The sequence below is a fragment of the Anabas testudineus genome, chromosome 8 (genome assembly GCF_900324465.2).
Source record: "Anabas testudineus chromosome 8, fAnaTes1.2, whole genome shotgun sequence".
Lineage (NCBI taxonomy): Eukaryota > Metazoa > Chordata > Actinopteri > Anabantiformes > Anabantidae > Anabas > Anabas testudineus.
The window spans coordinates 16,923,877-16,946,191 of NC_046617.1; the positions used below are offsets into that span (position 1 = coordinate 16,923,877).

The window sequence follows — 22,315 nt, forward strand, 5'->3', positions numbered from 1 at the left end:
CCATCACTGTGTCAGCCCTTCTCTTTTCTCAGATGTTACCTTCTTGGTTTCAGTGCAGTTTTAACCATAATACTGCTGCACAGCTGTAGCCTCGACGGTGTCACCAGAAAACAAGGCTTTGATCGTTAGAGTGTAAGAAAATCACAAGTTTAAGGTTAAAAACATTTTCCGTCTACAAAATATATCAAATCTCCCTGTCTTTGACATATTTTAAGCAGTTTGAAGCATCACAATCTTTCTGCATGTGTATCTTGTTATTTCAGCCTCTCACACACAGATTTCTTCACATGTACACTCCCTACACGCAAACTGAGGTCTATACCATTAGCAGGTTGTGGGCCTGAAATGTAGGCTTCATTACAGGAGCTCATCCCTCGACCTCTCCCATAGGGAACCCATTCTATTAACCCAGATCTATAATTGACTTCTTCTTTTAAACATACATAGCTGACAGAGAGATGTGAGAAACAGGGACTGGCAGGAGGCAACATGGCTGTGGTGGACTGATTACTGCAGACAGTGAGACAATATTACTGATTACATCCTGCACAATAAATCTTCTTCCTCTGTATCTATCTGTTGAATCAAACATTAAATAGTGAAACTTCAATGAACTGAGAATGTTTACTAATACAATAATAGTAATAATAATAATGCACCTTAGTAATAATTTATTATTGTCCTCTTAAAAATACAGAGTAATGCAAACTAAAAAAACTGAATCTTGCCAGAAAGAAAAAACTGTCCAAGATACCTGAATATGTTGCATATTCAAGCTGATATAAATGAAATAACTGCTCTCACTATTTCAAGTTCAAAAAGCCATTTATGTGCAGGTGTGCGTGGGAGAAAACTTTGTGTCAAATTGACAAACCTGACAGTTGCTTTTGGAAAATCTTTACCCAGGTGTTTCATAATGTTTCACGACAAACTCCGAGCATGATCATATTTCTTCTTCCTTTCTTTGATGGGCTATGCAACAAGGTGAAAATGTAAAGCATATCCTAACTTGTGGAGAGAATTCGAATATATTCCCCATTTATTTTTGTCTCAATAAATTAAAGGGATTACATGACACCCTGGTGCCTCCTCGACTTCTTCCTTCCTTTTTTAATCGTGGGATGACACTACCTGTCTTCACCTCTCCTATATTTAAACGAGCAGATAGTGCTACTTAGATTCCTACCGTGCAGGAACTGAGGTCGTAAGGCCAGAAACTCGTTAAGGAAATGACATGACGGGGGTGGCGAGGCCCCGTAATTAAGAGCAGGGACCCCCTGGGTGGTGTGGTATTTAAATAGATGTTGTACAGAGTGAAGATATGGAGGGTGGGACTGTGTAGAGAGAGTGGGAGAGTTAAATGTAGGCCAAATATAGAAAGATAGATAGGTATAGTACAAAAAGAGAAGTGGGGATACTGATGAAACAGATAAAGACATGTAAAGACATTACATGTGCCTTATGTCAAATAACAGGCTTCTAAAGAGGTTTAAAAGGGAAAGAAAACAATTATTTAGGCCAAAATACATCAAAGCTAGATGCGACCTCTAAATACGTATCACTATATTGTTTTAAAAAAGTTTTTAAGACATTTTTATATTAGAGGAAGAAAAGGCTCCCCCATGTATTTGGCTAGCCTTGGTAATTTATGATCCTGATTTGAAGCAGAACTATCATAAGAGACCTTTTTGAGAGAGTCAAGTGAAAAAGGACTAAAAAAGAAACAAGGTAGTTGCTAAACAGAGATCTATAATAACATCGGAGAAAAAAATCTGCAGAGAATTATCAGTTATAGAGAATATGCTACAGGAAGTCAAACAGCGAACACCAGCGTTTCCTCTGGGGGCGGCTCACTAAGTGTTCTTGTCAGACTGAAAGGGCACTCCAGAGGGAGGTAAGTACCTCACAAAGGAACGTAAAGACCTCCGTGTGTTTGACAGGATGGAGATCCTGAGAGTGCTCTTAAAAGAAGGAAGGCAACCAATTTTGTCATCGTGAAAGAACAGATCAGAAAATAGATCTGTATTTTGAGAATACAAACCGGAGAATAGACACTATTCTTCTCTGGTGCTTGAGAGGGTGGGTGACATTATGGTAAAAGTAGCACTCAAAGGCACATCCTGTTGTTAGAGCAAATGAGAAGGTGAGGAGAATGTTATAAGAGGATTAATTAAATAAGGTCAGCAATGAACAAGATGTGCATAGAGTGGTGCATACATAGGGGAATCAGATTTGCTTCATTTGAAGTCACTGATGTGAATTGTGATATGACTCCTGTGAACCAATAAAACGCAACCGCAATGTTTGTGATATTATGTTCGACTGCAGTTGCTTTTTTTCTTTTAAATGAAGAGGAAGATTGAAAAACTAAGATAATTACTGTTCAGAGGACAGAATTATCAGAAAGAAGGAAACATCTGCGCTGAAGTCATTTAATAGATCAAATCTCTGACAGCAGCAGCAGCAGCAGCACAGGATGAATTTAGAGAGTAGTGAGGAAAAGTTGGGAACCATTCTAGCGTGGATCGATATAAAGATACCCTTATAGGCTGCTTCTTGGAGAGAAAATGATAAAATTGTCTCAGACAATTTGTTGACCTCACTACTTGGTTCAGAAAAGGAGATGCCGGTGTTTTGTCTCCAGTTCTGTTGCAGTATAGTGTTAAAAATAAAACATGTTCAACCTTAAAACTGAGAAAACATTCACAGTGACTTACAGAAGTAAAACAGGAGGACACCTTTGACAAAAGAACTAAAGAGCCCATATTATCAAAGAAGCGCTCATCATCTTAGCCACAGTCAGTGATTACACTATGTCACTGTATTTGTCTTCAAGAATGACAGTGATTCCTCCCTTAACCTGTATCCTCTCATTCACATCAACCATCCCAATATTGGTTGTATTGTGGCGCTTCAGGTGTTACATATCTAAATTTAAACTCTAGAGCACTGAGTCTGTTAAATGTACATGTGTGAAGGTTTGCAGCTGCAGAAACTGTTAAGGCAGAAAAAAGAAAATGAGAAGAGAGAATAAGATGGAGACTGGTCAACTGTAACACTGGTGTCACTGGTGTTCTAAAGATATGTGTGCAATGTGCAATTACTGAGTCTGTCCATTTTCATCTATGTTTTACTAATTATTCTTCGTCTTACACAACAAGGCCAACGATCAAAATCAATGGATTTATTTGTACTTACATCTGATGCAGGTCCTTTATCGGCTCCTGGACAGGAGAAAGTGACAAACTCATGGCAACGTTTGTGAACCACGAAACAACACACTGCAAAGACAGAGAAAGCAAGAATAATTTAATTCATTCATTTACCAGGCTGTGCCTTGACTCAAAATACGCTATTTGCAAATCTTGAAAATAAGCACTTTGTATTCAAGTCTTACAATGAATGAATTATTTTTTTAAAAACTCATCACATCATCATGACGAATGATCCACCAAAAGCTAAAAAAGGACACTGGTCAGCATGACTTTATGTCATTCAACTGTATGTATATGATGCTAAATTAAGGTGAAACTCCTCATGGTCACAGCTGAATATCAGAAAGGAACATGTGGAAGTGTAGTAACCACACATGGTGACATCGAATATGATCCCAGTCATACTGTACATGTGCTGTATGTACATCCCATCATACTATCACTCAGTGCACACTCGATTCTTTAGACCCACAGTGTACCTTAAAAAATGTTTATTTATATTTAAGTTAAATTAAATTAAGGCTAAATTATAGATGATTTAAAACAGGATGCTTGTAAAAAACTAAATTATTTCTTACTAAACCCAGGAAAAGAGTCAGTCGTGGTGAAAATACAGAGGAATGCTTCAGTCTTAACGCCCACACGCTCTTATTGTCACTCCCGCACCATTGACTCATTGTCAGCCACTCGGATAAGAGAAGCTCCTAAGTGTCTACAATGTACTGTACTGTTACAGTATGTACCGGAAATATTTCTAATTAACAGAATTCCCTTTGCTTACAAAGTTTGCTGTCGACGGAATAATAAAAAAATGCATTTACAACATATTCAAGGTTGAATTTTTTCACCCCCAGACAGATTTAGATAAACAAATAAGTACACACATCAACACACATGAAAGATCAAAGAAAGTCTGCACAGATGAAAAGCGTAACGTGGCTCCACTTTTCAGGTTGGGAACAGTCAGCAGTGCAGAAACACGTGAAAGCGTCAGCGAACAGGGAGCCTGTCATATCTGCCCTGATCATTGTCAGTTCCACTGACATGCAAGACGAAGAGATGAGACTAAAAATACCTCACAACTGCACAGTCGGTATGATTGCTCTGCTTAATTTAGTTTACAGGTCTAAGTATGTCTGAGTGAAAGATCAAAATTAGTGACGTAAATGCACTCTATGTACTGCGGTTTTAATGACTGCAGAGGCCAAAACAGGTTATGGAGCAGCTACTTAGAATAATCTAAATATAATATAATAACAAAGCATGTCTGAGTGAGTGTACATAAAATTATGTAGCACAGGAACTGTCTATAGTTTAACTCAATTAAGGAAGAGTAGAGTTAATACAACAAATCAATTAAGCAATTTATGATGGGGAAAAAATCATTTGTCTGTCAATGAATGATTAAAGTACATTTTCAAGCAAAAATGCAAAATATGTTCAGGTTCTTCAGCTTAATAATGATAAAACTCTCTGAACACTGCACCTTTACATTTTAGACTGCGGTTCAGAGAAAACATTAAGTAACATAAAAGCAACATAAAGATATCATGATGTTTTTAAGAAAGTGCAAAAGACTTTTTATATACCAAACAATTAGTTGATTGTTCCATTTCAATTTGTTTCTACTTTATAATCTACACTACTTTTAATAACACTTTATTATTAAAATCCAACTTAAAAATAATTATAATATGGCTAGAAATGATATTTATAATATAGTTGATAGTAGATTCACAAATATGAATAATACTTCATGAAGCACTTCATAATTGAATTCAAATACTACTTTCAGTAGGAAAGACCTCCTTATGCTCACTCTGCCTACCTCTGATATGACAGAAGCATAGACAAAGAGAGTCACGCCGGCTCAGACGTCGCCCCGATTAACTACTTCAACACAAGATGTTAGGGAACACGTTCTGAGACCGGCTACCAAGCCCCAGGAACAACAACAAGCCCAGAAAGGAAATGGTAGAAACACCAAGGTGGCAGGTGCAAAACACCAGCAGTCAGTCGACACTGTAAAACCAGACAGACCAAGCTGTTACCGTCTGGATTGACTACAAGAAAGCCTGTGATTCAATGCCTGTAGGCCTTGCACAAAACTGCTTGGAGATTAATTGCTGTTCAATGAGTCTGTCACAAGATTCTTCAACAGGACCTCTACACATTATGATGAGCTTTGACACAAACTACTTATTGGTATTAGTAGAAAAAACATACACAAAAGTTCCATGGAGTATCTTTTAGAAAGCTCCGGCTACTTCTTCCATCACTGCTCTTATTCGTATCTAACTTGAATATGATCAGTAACCAATTTACAGGATGCTTATACTGCACACTGTGTGTATCACGCTCCAAAATGCATTTGTCCACTTGTAGGATGTTCGTTTTCTCCGAGTGTGAACGCTATCTCCAGGCTGATGAACGTAGAGAAACGAGAGTGCGGAGCTGTAGTTGTCACATTTGCCAACTCTTATTTACGTCACCATAATCTATAATCTACATACAGTGGGCACAAGCAAGGTTAGCTATTATGACTAATTGGTACTTTTAAGTATGTGTCATATTTAGGAAAATAATTAATTAGAAATAAGCATAAACTGATTGTTCTCTGCACTTTCATCTGGTTCAGATAAATAATTGGTAGATCACTACTGAAAAAATTACATTGACCGTATCCCAAAACATGATTTTTAAAATGGTAATTTTACTGCAGTAGTCTCCAACAATGGATCATTTACATATTTGGAGACAGACATTCTATCAAATTGTAATTAATTATTCTATTATATGATATTGTCACCCCTGCAGTGATTAGAGGGGTTATAATTACCACAAACAGTTTCTCCTCAACACACATCCAGTAACACACACACAGAATGTGCACCTCAACGTTACTTCACTCCCACGCAATATCTTCTCTTTGGTCACACCACCCACTCACTGTGATAATACCACACATACACAAAGACCACCCACACATTACAATGATATTGCAGATTGAATACTTAGAGAGAGGGGTGCAGGGACAGAGGTAGTGAGAGAAACGGTGAGAGCTGTGTGCACATATTGCTTCAAGGCAACTGCTCTTTTGGTGTATTGCTACTGCCAAATCCCTAACCATAACACACACACACACACACACACACACACACACACACACACACACACACACACACACAGATCTCTCACTAAAATAGAACTACACACTCTCCACTGATACGACCCTTGGGCCAAAACAAACAACATATGTTCAAAAATATTCCCTACCAGAAATGGCGTGTACCTTAACCTTTCATCCATTCCTACCGCATCCATACCAACAATTACCTCACCCAACATCTGTTCACTTGAGACTATGCGTCTATTTACAGGGGAGAAAATCTAATATGATAAAACAGGATTTATATCAGTTTTTTGTTTGTTTTCATTTGAGAAATTTCTCTAGTGGTAATATACCTAATACACTGTATGTCAGGATTTATTTTTAAGTCTGTTTTCATAGCATTTTGTGTCTTAATGCACCAAAGTCATATAGAAAGGAATCTACAATCTACACTGTCCCTGAATGCCTCATAACACATACAACCTTCACACAGCCAACCACTCATGCTTTGCCTTCTTAATAAACACAATAATACTTTCTTTAAAAAACAAAAGCATGTGACAGTTCCACTGTTATCTTGGGTGGTCTATGAGAAGTATACATGTGTACGTGGGTTGGAGCAGAAAATGCATAATTCAGAGGAGCAGGCAATGTTCATCTTTCTTTTTCGTCTGTTCCTTATGGAAGCTTTCAAAAGTCTATCTGCTATAGTGCGCTGGCAAAAAGACAAGAATAACACTAAACTAATGGAGTTAACTTAAGCGCAGGTGAGACGTGCGATCACAAACCAACACACACCTTCCTGCCGAAGATATACAGTATAGTACATTTCTACCCTGCCTTCATTCCCTTCCTGCATCCCTAAAGAACTCTTCCCTGCCCTCTCTGTGACCTCTTTGTACCGATCTCAGTCTGACTCTGGTGTTACTGGCACCCTGCCCATGCATCTTCATTATTTATTGCATACATTAAATATCCATGACTATCACAGACAGACACACAGAAACTGTTTTTCATACAGTAACAGTTTTATTTTTACCCAGTTACTTCGTTGTGCACAGTTTGTGTTTACTTTACTTGTTTATCTGAGTAATGACAGAAGGAACTCGGTCATCACTGTTATATCACTTCTTATGTAACCTGGGGTTGGGTTACTTTTGAGGTAAGCAGCTATGTAGTGTACCTGTAACACCATCAGAGCATTAAGTTACATTACATGCAGCAGTTAGCACCCTGGATCCTTACTCAGCCAACAGGGAGCTACTGTACATGCTGTGAGATCAGTCAGGCTGCTGTATGGTTTATCAACAACGTGTATGAAAATCTTTCATGAGGAATTTTCATTTTCAACTCCATAGATTTTCTTTTCGTTTGTGCAGCTGAGACCTGCTTTACTGGTAAGTCAATCAAATGTTTGTGGTTTTTTTGGTATCATGTTTTCCCAAAAGCATGGTTTTGCTGGAAGGCATGCCACTGCATGCAAAGTCTCTTCTGTGGTTCACATTGTTTTTACATTTTACACCTTTTTCTTTAGTAATCAGTCAAACGGGGCAAGGCAAAACCACGTGATCAATAGTTTAATTTAGCAAAAAGAAAACTTAATTGATTAATTGTTTGCAGCAATTGATCTTACGGATGATCTCTACTCACTGCTGAAACTCTTTCAACCCTCCCACATTGCCCTCTCACCCCAAAAGTCACATGATATCATTATGAAACCACTGGTTATCAATCTATATCATCCCATCAGGCTCTCAACTATAGTATTATAGTAAGATGAGACACACAATGCCAAACTAAAGCGAGTGTTATCTGGAATTTCTCAATTCTAACTTGAAATCTATATTGTAAAAACTTCTCACAACCACAGTTTAGTACATTCTTAACTTAGCTCTTAAACTAAAACAAGTAACAATTAACACTTTTATTCAGTAATCCCTAAACATTTCCTCCTCGGACCTACCATTTTCTGTGTTTCTTTCCCCCTCACTCGGCTCTTTTGACTACATTTTTTGTACCATCTTTTCACACTCTCCTCTCCTCTCCCCTCCCTTCCCCTCCCCTCTGTTCCAGTATATTCTGTTTATGAAATGCTGGCAGAACACTGATGTTGTGCTCAGCCTTTTCCTCTAATGAGCTGCCAATATGTGTGTACTTCTGCATCAGTATGTGTGTGCATGTGCATCAGAGACGCAGTGACATGCTGTACAATGATGTCCCAGATTTAGATGCTGTCAGATTCAGTGGCCAGGTTCAACGCTACATCACACGGAGTGTCAGAGCTCTCTAGTTAGACATATTTGTTAATGTATAGCTTTAATAGTAAATCACCTCTACTATATGCACACACACACACACAGAGGGCTCCCTGACCAAATAACACTATAACTGTTTGATCAGTAGTGCACTGCATGAAATAAACACACTGACTGACACTGATCGACTTTGAATTATGTTTCTCACATTGTAATAATATGCTTTAGTAAAATGAAGTCTTGCATAGTTACAAAAATGCAACAAGACAGCAAAAAACAGAGCATTTGTTGAAATTTGGCGAGAGAAACTGTTCTTGTGCTTTAGGAGTCAGCCAAATCAAGACACTGTAAACAGCTAGTGGTGCTATTTCTTTTAACAAATCCCCCCAAACTAAACTGTTATTACTCTGCAATATGACCCATAAGAACACGCTAGTGGCAAGCATACTGGACCCTCGTCGTCATGGCAACAACGATAATAGTAATTGATGCTTTATTATTCCTATTGGGGAATTGCTAAATTGACTGCTTCACCAACTGATCCATGGTCGCCCAGGGTCTCAGGCATCTAAGTTAAAGAATAGTCAGAGTTTGGTTAGGTTTAGGCTCAAAAATGAGGTTTAGAAACAGTTGTGTGATGGTTTTATTTTAATGAAGCAATTTCTTAAGGTTAGACGACCTTCATGTAATAATAAACAAGTGGTTAAGGTTGTGGAGTGGTTATGGTTAAAAGAAGAGGGAACAAACTCCAGTCTCCTGTGTCAAACTCTACCATTTTTTGGACCCATCCATCAACTCTAACCTCATATTTCAACAAGAGTCTGATCTATTTAATGTTTTCATAGTTCACCAAGAAGCCAACGGTCCCCAAAGGGTTTAAATGAAGCAGGAGACTCTTCCAGCTTCACATTTGTTCATAATCAGGTCACAATATGAAAGTAGCTTTGGACACATCAGGACAGTGCAGACAGAAAAGTACAGACACACTATTAGGAACAATGGGCTTGCAGGAACAACTTGCACGTGTGCATTTTATATAAAAAGCCTGTTGCTAACTGAGACAACAGATGACAATTTGATTTTCACTTTGACTGGTAGAATAATTGAATGGCTTTTCTGACTTGAGTACAAAATGTTGCCACCAGATATTCTCCTTGACTACAGCCTGGCAGACCTGGCACAGTGTTTAAACAGCGTGGAGAGAGGTCTAGGCAAGCCAGACTACTGTTCCTGTTTCTGTTTCTTGCTCTTCCTACTGTCTCAGAGAAGAGGAAATGTCCTGATGAGTGGGGTGGAAGACTCAAAGAAGAAGCAGATGCAACAGGAGGAAGACCATTAGAAGAAAAATAGCAAGATGATAAAGAAGAGAAAGCAAGAAGAGGAAAGTCAATAATGTGAACAAAACACGCCATTCAACTCGGGCACCTCCCTGTGTGTGTGTGTGTGTGTGTGTGTGTGTGTGTGTGTGTGTTTGTAAGGGCTTATATAAGGGGGCTGAACATCCTACGCCAATGTATAAATACCCGCGATGCCGCTGGTGAAGCAGGGAGAAGGGTCAGAGTGAGTCAGCACACCCATATCACTCCTCCTCTTTTCTCGTTCCCTTCTATCGATCCTCTCTTCTTCTTCTCTCTTTTTCTGCTTAACAGTTATAATTTTTCATATTGTTACAGTGTCTTTTCATGGGAAAAACAGAGGATTTTAGTTGGCAGGCAAGCTGAGACCTCGAGTTGATGATGATCATAAGACAAGTAAAAAACAGAGTAATCAAAACCAAATCGCTTGCAATACATTTTCACACTCTCACACTCTTTTAGGAATAGTTGCTTTATGTTTTCGTTTTACATATTTTGTAACGAAGAACACAGTTAACCAGACTGATACTAGGTCATTTGATGGCACTCCTTACAGAAAACATGCAATATGTTCATTGCCGATTTATGATCATGTTACTAAGCTAAAACCACTGACAGGTAAAGTAACATTGATTGTCTCCTCACAATAGTACTTATTAGCATGTATTACACAACTGGGTCAGAGCTGTTGTGGTGTGTTCCTGCTATGGTCAGTGCCTACCAAAAGGGGTCCACACAAACACAACCAGTAAACTGACAGCAAGGTCATGGGTGGCCAAGGCTCACTGATGCACGTAGGGAGCAAAATATAGCCCATCTCTAAACCCCATACAAGAGATACTGTAGCCCAAATTGCTAAAAAATGTAATAGTGTCAGAATAGTGACAAAAAAGTGTGGCCTGGTCAGATGAATTATGTCATCATGTGGATCATAGGTGTGTTAGTTGCTTATGGCATTTAGATTTATGCAATAGGGCAGTTACGTTTATCCAAAGTGACTACAAGTAAGGTATAAGGCAAAGGCAGGGTAAGCATAAGGAGGTCTTGCCTAAGGACGTAGGCCACAGCCAGGATTCAAACCTGGTCCCCCACATGGAGGTCGGCGATGTTACCATGACACTACCACAGAAGATGGCAAGCTAATGGAGGCAGCGTGATGCTCTGGGTAATGTTCTGCTGTGAATCCTTGGGTTCTTGATTTCTACTGCTCTACCCTTTACTTCAACATTGAGTGGTGTCTTTGCTCAGAGCGGTGTGTGTGTGTGTGTGTGTGTTTGTGTGTGTGTGTGTGTGTGTGTAATCCCGAGGTCAAACAGACAAGACACACAGATCTAAAACTAAATGCATTGTCATCTCTCTCAAATCCTCAGCGATACCAAGAGTTGAGGAAAGTGTATTTCCACATCGACCCACGCACCGCATCATCTTCATATCTGGTCTCCAGCTTGGCAAGAATACCAGCTTTTATGGACAGCAGATTTTTTTTTCACAACAGCAAGTAAAAGAATAGTGTTAGTATTTTAAATACCCACTGTAATACTGTAATACTGCTTTACTGCCCAACCCAACACGGTATTGAATGTGACCCAAACCTAGGTGTGATTAGAGGCAATGTCATCATCCAAGAACATGAGCAATAGGATACGTTTGAACAGTGTTGGACCTGTTCATCCCCTGTACATATCAGTTGACAGTGTGCTCTCTTTAAATTGTAAAGGAAGGTAAAAAAAGAGTGACAAAAACAATAAAATCTGGCCTTTTGAGGAGACACTACAGTCTGGCTGGCTTCACGCTCCCTTCGATTTCAGTTTCAGCTCAGTGCCAGCACCGTGAAAAAAAATTCTGGCACAAGATGATTTTACGTGGTCCAGCTAACACCTCCACCCTTATCCTCTCTCTCATTCACTCCATCACTCCCTCTCATTCACTGCATCCTTCTCACTATCTTTCATTCACTTTGTCTCCTTCCCTCGATTTCTGTCCGTCAGATTCCTTCTGTCTTTTTATCTTTTTCCTTCCATCCCACTCTCTCTGTCTGATTCATTCATCTGTCTTTTTTCTGTCAGTTCAAATTTTATATCCTGTATCTCTTGGTCACTTTCTGTCTCCATCGTACTCTCTTTCTGTCTCTCATGCTTAATTTTGTTGCAAACGTACATTCTGTCAGCAAAAAACTGATTCACACTTACACAGATGCTAACCGTCAGACCTGGGAGATGTCCAGTGCATGCACAGTCTGCAACTGAACTGCTGCATTGCAGACTTAAAACCTCAACCAGCAATGAATGCTTGTTTTCCTCCATATGATTAGTTTTTCTGATCCACTATTTACTCTATAAAATGTTGTGAAGTAATAAAAAACAAATCACCATCTACAGCCATCACCTTGGTGAAGTTGTACCTAGGCACAGTGGATATATGAGCTAAATGCCAACATGGATATACCATGTTAGTTTCACATTGAATGAAACTAACCATGGTTATAATAGTTTTTCATTCAGATATTTAGAACAATCTGGAGGTCATCAGTGGCAACCAACTAAACTTTCCTGACCACATCTCTTGGGCACACAGGTTTGCCCTCTTCAACATCAGAAAACCCACTCTGAATATTGTACCCAGCCCCTTGTGCAAGCTCTTGTCATTACTGCAATGCCCTAGTGACAGGGCTGCCATCATGTGCAGTAAACCTCTTCAGATGATCAATGATCTTATTTCTGATCAACCAAAGAGAAAGCATCACCCCCATAACTCTGCACAGGATTCCAGTGGCTTCCTCTTCTCTGAAATTCACCTATAGAGCAGACATCTTACACCTTCATACCGACAGAGCAGTCATTTAACCCCGCGGATCACTTTTTGCACTGTAAATGGTGAATGATATGGTTGTTAATGTGGAGGCCATGTGTAATACATGGAGCAAAGTATAGTATATCGCTTCTTTTCACATGAACAGAACAGGATTGTGTAGTGACAAACCCAAAGAGCTGCACTTAGTGGAGAACATCTAACTTTTCAAACTGTTCAGTTTAGCACCTAAAAAGCCTGTTGCCTGTCTTCTTTGTCTGTGTGTGTAGGGCTCTTGGTTTCCTCTCATGGCAGAAGTGCATCTAGACGACCTGAACAAGCAGCTGCTGAACATGCCCAGCCAACACACGCGCGCACACACACACACACACACACACACAAACACAGAAAATCCTGTATATCAGCCTCCTCCTTCTCTCCCCCCACCCTTCACTGCCTCTTTCTCTGTCTCTCACTCTCTCAACTCCTCCGCAAAAAATACCTGCTGTTTTGGGCCAGACAGCAAGAAAATAACTGAGAGGAAAGTATAAGTTGAAGGAAAGCAAAGCATGAACGCCAACATTATGTGCATGCGAATGTCCGCTGTGTTCAATTTGCTGAAGAGTACGGTCATCATCCTCAACATGCAGTTTCATCTAATCTACTGATTTACTCATTAATTCAGAGAGAGGATGAGGTGGTATGAAGAGGATGAGAGAGAGAGCGAGAGAGAGAGAGAGTGGGAGAGAGAGGACAGAGGGGTGAGAGTGAAGAGCTACAGATTGTAACAAGAGAGTTGATGAGACTAACTGGTTTGAATACAAATAATGAGCTAAATGCAAGTTGTAAAAATGCTAACATCTATTACATAACATAACATTTCTTTAATATCACTTTTTCATGAATCTACAATCGTGGTTTTGTGCTACAACAAGAGCCGTTTCCAACAATACAACAACACGCTTTCACACACATACACTCACTCACTCACACACCAATGGCAGCAAGTGACCATGCAAGCACGGGCATATAACCATCAAGACTGAACCATCAACCCTGACATTTTGTAACTCCTACTCAAATACTGTAATTCAGTTCAATTTTATTTCTACAGGGAGGTACTAATCAGTGGGGTGTGATGAATCTCCATATCCAGGGTTCAGTAGAGACCTTGACTTTTGGCCACCTTTCAGTCCACAGTACCACAGTTTCTGTTCTGTTTTTTGAGGGGTTGGGGTCTGTCCCTAAATGTCTCACAACACGGATGACCTACACTGTGTACCAATCCTGAACGCAGCATACGAGAGCAGCTGCTGACAGGCAGCCCAGGCTACACTAGACAATGTTACCTTATTAACATGAAGCCTACACACAGGCCGACGAAGGGTCCTCTTGTATAAAGAAAATCACATTTCATTGTATTAAATTTGCAGGGATCCTCCAACATATGTTCAAAAATGCTACACAACTAATTCGAAAGTCTGTGTAGTAATGTAAAAGAGCAGTATTTGTCATACCTTAATATTATCTTTCCACATGTACTGTATGTGCACTTCTTGCTTTGTCTCTTGCAGCTGTGACTTTGCAACAAAGATGAAAAGATGATGCGTTTTGATTCTCTACTTGAGTCAACGAAACAACGGCAATAAAAGCACAACTAACAGGATTGGTATTTATTTAGTAAGTTGTTACTAGGATGGTTAAGATTAGAGTAAGGGTCTGACATTAAAGATATTTAATAATTATAACAGTTGAGACCACAGACAGAAAACTCAGTGACACACATTTGCATATTTAATGCTTTCTCTCTCATTAAACCAAATTTAAATGTGCTTCAGTGGTGTGACAGGAAAAACCATTAAGGTTATCAAGGTTGATATTCACCTCATGTATGAGAAAGAAATCGTCAGACGGAAGAAGCTGTAGGTGGATCACATTTAAACAATACACTCCGCTTCTATTCACTTTAGTGATGCAGCACATAAAATCACAAATTGAACAGTGTTTCATTTGTAAACTGACAAGGAAATGGGCAGGAAACAATAAAAGGAAACTAATGGGAGGTTGAGGGTGGTACAGGGACTGACTGCTGGAGTTAGAGTGCAAAGAGAAAGAGACAGAGGCAGCTGCCAGAAAAAAGCAAAGAGTCAAATAACGAAAGAGTCAAAAAGATGGAGGGAGAGACAGAAAAGGAGGTCTGGGATCACTACACTTCTGTCAGCTCGTGTCCTTGTTGCTAGGTTACCACCCATAGATGAATGGGTTAAAGGATCTCAGGAGCGACTGTGACATAGTTAGCTGGTCTCCACTGTCTCTCACACACACACACAAACACACATTTGAGACAAAATGGAGCAACTCCATGTTTAACCATTTTAGATTTAGATGTTGATATAACTATTATACACACAATCAGACACACAGCACACAGAGACGCACACAAAACGTACACAACCCCTGCTTAAACACATCATAAAGTCACTGAACAACCAATATAAATGACCTTAAAGAAGAAGCACATCTTTTAAATTGAAATATTTGTCCCACATTTCGACTGTGTTGAGTGCAGATTAGGCTAAAGACAAGATGAAACATACTGTTCTGCAAACACAATATCCTGTGTGAAATCCAGAAACTCAATTCCTTTCTGTTCCAGAAATTATATCATAGTTTTCTACTCAGTTTGGACCTTTTTCAAAGAACGCTTTGAAACCCACAGCAGCAGCACAGCAGAATCTCTGCCCCAGCAGTTAGTAATCCAGGTGGGCCATCCCACCTACACACCATGATTCACATTTTAGACATTTAGCTCATCTCATCATCAACACCAATTTGCCCCGAGTGCAAGGGATCGGGTTCAACTTGTAGATCACCTTCATTACAAACAACAAATACAGAGTGGTGCAAAGGTCCCGTGACAGTGATCATGTAGGAGACAAGTGCTGGAAAAGTGAATAATTAAAGAAAGAATGAGTAGAGGGTGCATTCGATGTTATTGTGGTAAGAGTGATGTGGGTGGAATGGAGTTAGAAACACACCTTTCACTTTACCGAGTAGAAGCTGGCAGGAATACATAATTCTGTCGCATTCACTGCAGGATTTTATCTCCTTCCAAATAAAACTGAAACAGTATCACAAAATGATGCATGTGATTGATTCTTAGCTGGACCTGGACAGCCTGCCACATGGAGGGGGAAAATAATTCCTGGTCCTAAACACTGAAGTAAATCAACTGCAGAATGTCTTCGGAGCCACGAGATTCATCATCTGGAGTGGCCCTGTCAGAGGCCCCACCTCAAGAGAGTCATTCACATGGTCCAAAGTTTCTACTGGTCATGAGTAGCTTTAATCCACAACTACAGGGAGCGCTTACTTGAGGTTTTTGCTGCTAAAGGTGGTTCAACTATTATTTTAAGATCTGTTTCACTTACTTGTTCCATAATCACTTTGTCTGTTTAATGGGTGTGATCAATACAGATGAAAGATCAGGACTTTGTGTGTGTTATCAACTTCTGATCACAACCAATTTATGCAGAAAACAGGAAAATGCAAATAGTTTCCCAGTTTCATTGTATTTTCAATTATAGTAGTTTACCTCTTTGACAGAGCTTAAGTATAAAGTACTGTAGGAGACTGAAGTAGGAGGTTTCAGTCATTAGTCAGCTACAAGCTGAGTTGACCTATTGTGGGTTATTTTTAAAATTACATACATGACTGTGACCAAGTGTTTTCTGATCTCCCATCCCTCGGGTTTGGCTGTTCAGAAAACTAAAACTGATTTTGCTCAGAGGGTTAAAAGAAATCAGCAGTGATTGTTATTTCATAGAAACATGAACACTGGTCTTGTAGGTTGGAGTCACACTTTTTGTGACGCGAGCCACTACCGCCTCTTTAATACTGCAGTTCCACGGCTGGTTTGGAGATCGTGCTCAATTTCTACACAGTTCTTTGCATTTCGACAGGCTGGGAGATGGATGATTACGACCAGCGAGATCATCTAAAGCTCTGTTGTTATGATAAAAATGAGTGTATCATTTATGCATATTTGTTTAAATGCAGTGTGCTTGACCAGATTTAAGGAATATATTGTAGCATTTATAGAATTAGCCATAAAATCAGAGCTAATTTACATTTTTCTTACTTTGTCTAATGACCAAAATGCTACTGGATGCTGGTGTCCAGTCTTTTTGCGTCTGTGTATGTGTGTGTGTGTAGGCAGTGATGTCAAACAAGCATGACCCACATTGGCTGCCTGATCTGTCCTGATATGTCTCCAAGGTGTCACTGCAGCAACTGGTGTAGTATTGCCTCAAATGACAGCAGCAAGGACAAACACGCCCTGAAGGAGATTGTCTGTCAATTTGTAACTGAAAGCGAATACAAATACACACAAAAACAAACACACTTGCCAGGATCCAATTCTTTTGGACATGTGAAAGTAGATCAGAGCAAAAGAAGCTGGCCCTCAGTGACAAGTAAAATTAGACTGTTACACACACACACACACACACACACACACACACACACACACACACACACCTGTGGAGAACACACAGAGCCACATCAGATAGCCACGTCTGATGGGCTGATAAGAAGTGAAAGCGTTTTAAGGCCAGCAGCTTTAGCTTCTCACCCACTTCACTCTGTAAGTGTACTGAACGCAGAACACACACACGTGCACAACTATAACAATAGACACACTGTGAAACATGTTCACACACACACACCGACAGACACATGCGCTCCTACCACATTAAACTGAGAAGGGGAAGTAGTAATGGGAGGAAACACGGGGTGTTACTTTAGAATGACAGTCAGAAAAACCATTACTACAAAAGAAGTGTAACTAATTCTTTACTGAAGAACCAGTTTGATGATTTGACCTCCTCATTCGTGCATTAGCTCTTTATTAATTAGTTGCTTTTTAGCATCCGACATATTTTGATGTATTACATTAACATGTATTCTGTATAGAAAGAGAAAACGCTCCCATCTGGTTGTTTAAATGGGTCTAACTGTAATTCATTACTCAAACCCACCCAGCAGTGTGGTGTTCTCCACTAGTATTAATCAGAGTGAGTCTTCCTACCTAGAACATATGATTCATATTATGTTATCGTGTGCCATGAGTACAAGCTGTTAAGGATGTAAGTTTGTTGTGTCTGAAAAGCACCAGGGGAACAAGGGAAAAATCAATGCACTAGAATGCTGATATATTTTTGGCTCTATCAATAAGCAGGCTATTAGAGTTGTTCTATGCACTACAGTAGCATGGGTTTATATAACATGAACTCTTGAATATACTGAAATAATGTCCTTGAATAACCGTTTGGAGGAGGTTAGCTGCTTCCTACTGACGATAACGACTTAACGAACTCACACAAAACATGAAAATGTTCCATGAAAAGGTTTTGCTGCTCTTGTAAAACTATTCATGATGAGAACCACAAACATGCACATACATATTTTTAGCCCTGATAGCTTCGTAGCTACAGGAAGAACAACTTCGATAACAACAACAATGGCCAACAAGAATTATTATTATTATTATTATTCTTTCAGTCAGTCGTATAGTTACCAAACTAAAATCTCTCGAATTGTGTTCAGACATTTACAGATTTGAGAATACGAAGCCTAATGACTTTGACGGTCAGCTGGTATTTCATCTAGTGCCACCATGATGTTGGTATTTGTGTATTTCATGTCACCCTCGTGATGAATTAAACTATAAGCGTGACTGTCACTGTTGACATAATTAAAGTGAAGGTGAAAAGGCAAGGTCAGAGGTGGTGGGTGGATTTAGGTTGTAGTTTTTTAATTTTTTGTTTCTTCTTCTACCACAATTCAGGGGAAATATTGTTTTATGCTCCACTACATTGGCAGATATAGATTATTATAATCAACTTATAAATTATTTATCATCCATCATTATGGATTAACCAGCTGTCAGTAACCATAGTAACAAACAATCTTGTCCTTACTTTCCATTCATTATTGTTTTTTTTCCCATAATTTTTACCTTTGAAAGTTTGTTAAACACAGAATTAATTCAGTTCTGTTTAAAATCTTTTACTTTAAGTAAAATTTAGAGCAGGTAGAAGCATGTAGTCAGATTCAAAGTGGTACTTTTATTGAGTATGAATGCCAGCTCAGAGCAAGACTAAGTAAATCTAAAATACTAAAATAACCCCCCCCATACACACACACTTTCTATAATCACACTTTCTACACTTTCACGTTCTACTTATAGAAAAGTGAGTAATGCAGCAGATGCAGTGAACTTACTGACTCACATACAGAAAATGCAAATGCTTCCATAAATATATTTTATTTTATTTATTTTGTGTTCAGCATGACCATTATATTGCTTTAGAAAAATTTCATTTGCTGAGTTAAATTTAAATTTTACAGAGTGATTATGCACAACAGTAATCAATGCTCATTCTGACCAGCTGGCCAGATGTCTGATGTGGAAAACCAAGACAACATGGAAATGTGTCCAAAGACAACATAACTGAGGCTCATTAAAAAACATAACTTGCAGGAGACGCCCAAATTCACATTATAGTTACTGCTGGCACAAACCAAAATATATAAATCTATATATAAACTGAGGCCAAAACCGCAACCGTCCATGGTTCTGTCATCCAGAACCACAACACCTGCTGCCAGCCTGTTGGAGTCCTCTAATCGTGGAACCTCATGCATATTAATTCTCCCTTATGCGCCTAAATTCAATATAGCATTCCGGAAATCTCATATTTTTTGTGTTACCACTATTAAGTGTTGTTCCACTGTGCTGTACAAGAGAGAGGGAGACAGACAGCCGTCACACCCCGAATGATTATCGTCTACCTCGAGTAAGAAAAGGCTAATTATTTCAAAAGTGTGTAAGCCTTATGCTTTTTGAACCACAGATATTTCTGAACGCTGCAGGCTTGAAGAACCTCACAATTTCTCCTCTTTAATCTCCAATCAATGCTTTCTGTTATCGCAACAAACACCTCTGCCAGCCAACCACTACTTTTTAATCCCTGCTTTTTTTCTGGTGCTTTCCAGTGTTCTCCCTTCACACCTACACACTCGGCTCTCCCTCCTATCAACTCCCTCATCCATCCATCCATCCCTCCATCCATCCCATTTGCTGGTACTCTCAGTGGAACACTTAGGCTATTTATAAAAACATGAAAGCCCACAGCTTCCAACATAGAGCCACTAGAGTGAAAGGGGGGAGACAGTAAGATCCTAGGAGAAGTTGTAACAAAGGTTGCCGAAGGAGAGAAACACAGGGTAAAATATGGTAAAAGAGAAAAAGAATAAACGGGAGAAAATAACATAAAGAGGGATAAAAACAGGAGGAGATGAAGAACAGAGGAACACAGAAAGGAGAAAGTGGTAGGTCAAAGGAGCGCAGAGAAGGTGGATAAACAAAATACTGGATGACAGACTTGTTTTTAACCATTTCCCGTTCAGAATCTCAATGATACACCTCAGCTACACCAACTCCGTGTGCACATATTGGTGTGATCTATGTGTGTGTGTGCGTGTACATGCAAGTGTACAGTGCAAGCACTTGTGTGTGTTTTGTCTGTGTAGGAGGCAGGCTTTGGATCCGGAGACCTCCCACCCACACAGGTTGGAGTTGCAGAAGCACCTGAGCTGCGTTCGGAACCGCCAACAGAGACCGGTGTTTGCAAATGCTCGCTAACTGATTTGAACCTGAATACGCTCATGAAAAGGCAGAAAATGTATTATGTGAATTCAGAGGAACTGCGGGCAACTTGCCCAATGGCAGCTTGACAGTTGCCGGTGAAAGCAAGAGACACCCGATTAAACCGGGACACAAAACACGCCATCAGTCAAAGGGAAGCTTGAACAGAGGCCTTGAATAGCTGCTTTTTATAAATACATACATTTTCCTTTTGAAGAGTGCTACAGTAATAGCTGCAGCAAGCAACACTTTTATGGGCTTGTTTTAGGTGCAATCTACACTCAGTGCCTACAACATTTCATCTCTCTCTCTCTCTTCCTCCATCTCTCGCCTCTTGTCTACCTCTTCTTCCCTCTCCATTATCTCTTCTGCCTGGCAGAGAAATCTCACCCACCACCTCTCTGCTGGAGTGACAATCCAGCAGAGAGGTGCCTTGTGTAATTTATTCAAATTTTCAGAACACATGTAATTGAACAGACCACTTTTTTTGTGCAATCATCTCAATCAACCGCATTGCAACCTGGGTTGATGGTATCATCAGCAACAGCGTGCTTTTTTAGACACTATGAAAGGATCGTACTATTCTGCTCCAATTTATCCTTCCTCAATCTTCATCACTTCCTGTTTTCAAGCCTTTCTTCCCTGTATTGTCTTACTAAATCATGTCCTGCATGTTTCCTGTATGTTTCATATTACATTATACATACACAGGGCCGCAGAGAAAACAGCACTTTTTAGTTATTACTCCCAAAGGACGTGTAACACATCTTTCATCTTTCTGTTTCCCCTGCACTTGCTATGAGCTACTTTCACTGGAACTTTCAAGGAACTCAGATTTTATCCTCCTCTCCTTCCTACGCCCTTCCCACTCATTTTCTACCCTCTTTGTCTTTCCATCGTCCCTCTTTGATTTCCACCCCCACTTTTTCTTTCCGTCTTCTCCTTCCCTCATCTCACCATCCTTCTCCTCCTTATTCACCTATGTTTCTCACACTTCCTGCCACTGAGTCCCTCCTCCAGCCCTCTCAAGCTATCTAAAGGGATAATTTGTCCATTAGGCCTGTGAGACAGTGAAGGACACTCGACAGGCTGTCATATACTGAAACCCTACTCTTATTAACACACTCATCTATCAATGTGTGCATAAACACACACACACACACACACACAAAACCAATCACATGGAGGAATTAGAGCACACGCGGTTTTGCGCAAGCAGCCATTAAGGAAATTAGTGCTCACTCACTAAGTGGAACATGGATCATGTGCGCACACCAAAACTCAGAACACAAAGAAAACTTGTACACTCAGTTCTTCGAAACACCACATTGCATAATAGCTGTAACCGCCCTTTGAGTCCTACGTTTCTAGTGTATGGGAAACAAAACAGCAGAATGTCCACTGGGACATTACAGTTTATTGTTTACAGCAACAACAACACTGAGGCAGTGAGCTGCTCTGACCAGGAATACAGTAGGCACAGTTACACAATATGCAAAACACAGCTAGCCCCAAGGCCTGCATCGGCAGTAACACACTCCAACAGCTCTTCCTTTCAATTCTTCATGTTTGCATTTCCCCCATCAATAAAAAAAATACAACGTACAATACAAGTAATGTGCTGATTACAACGACAGACAAGAGGTTATGTTCAAATATATTTGTTCATAGTGAGTATGCTGCAGGAGTGCTTTGGTACGTAACTTTATGCAATAACATTACTTGTCATAGTAACACAGTGATATAGCACATTACTTTATGAAGTTTAGTAATGTTATTATAATTATCTCTTGTTATTATAGTTTGAAACAATGTTTATCATATGAAAATAGATTTTTATAACTTTTAATGTCAAATCATATTCCAAGTTATTAACTACA

General features: G+C 39.6%; 1 protein-coding gene across 2 annotated transcripts in view; it reads right to left on the minus strand.

Annotated features, from left to right (window-relative positions):
- prkcbb (protein kinase C, beta b) overlaps positions 1–22,315 on the minus strand; it is a 68,506-nt gene that overhangs the window by 41,415 nt on the left and 4,776 nt on the right. For both annotated transcript variants that reach the window (XM_026346622.1, XM_026346614.1), the window contains exon 3: positions 3,199–3,281. In XM_026346622.1, coding sequence (XP_026202407.1) covers positions 3,199–3,281 — 83 coding nt within the window. The remainder of the gene's footprint in view (positions 1–3,198; positions 3,282–22,315) is intronic.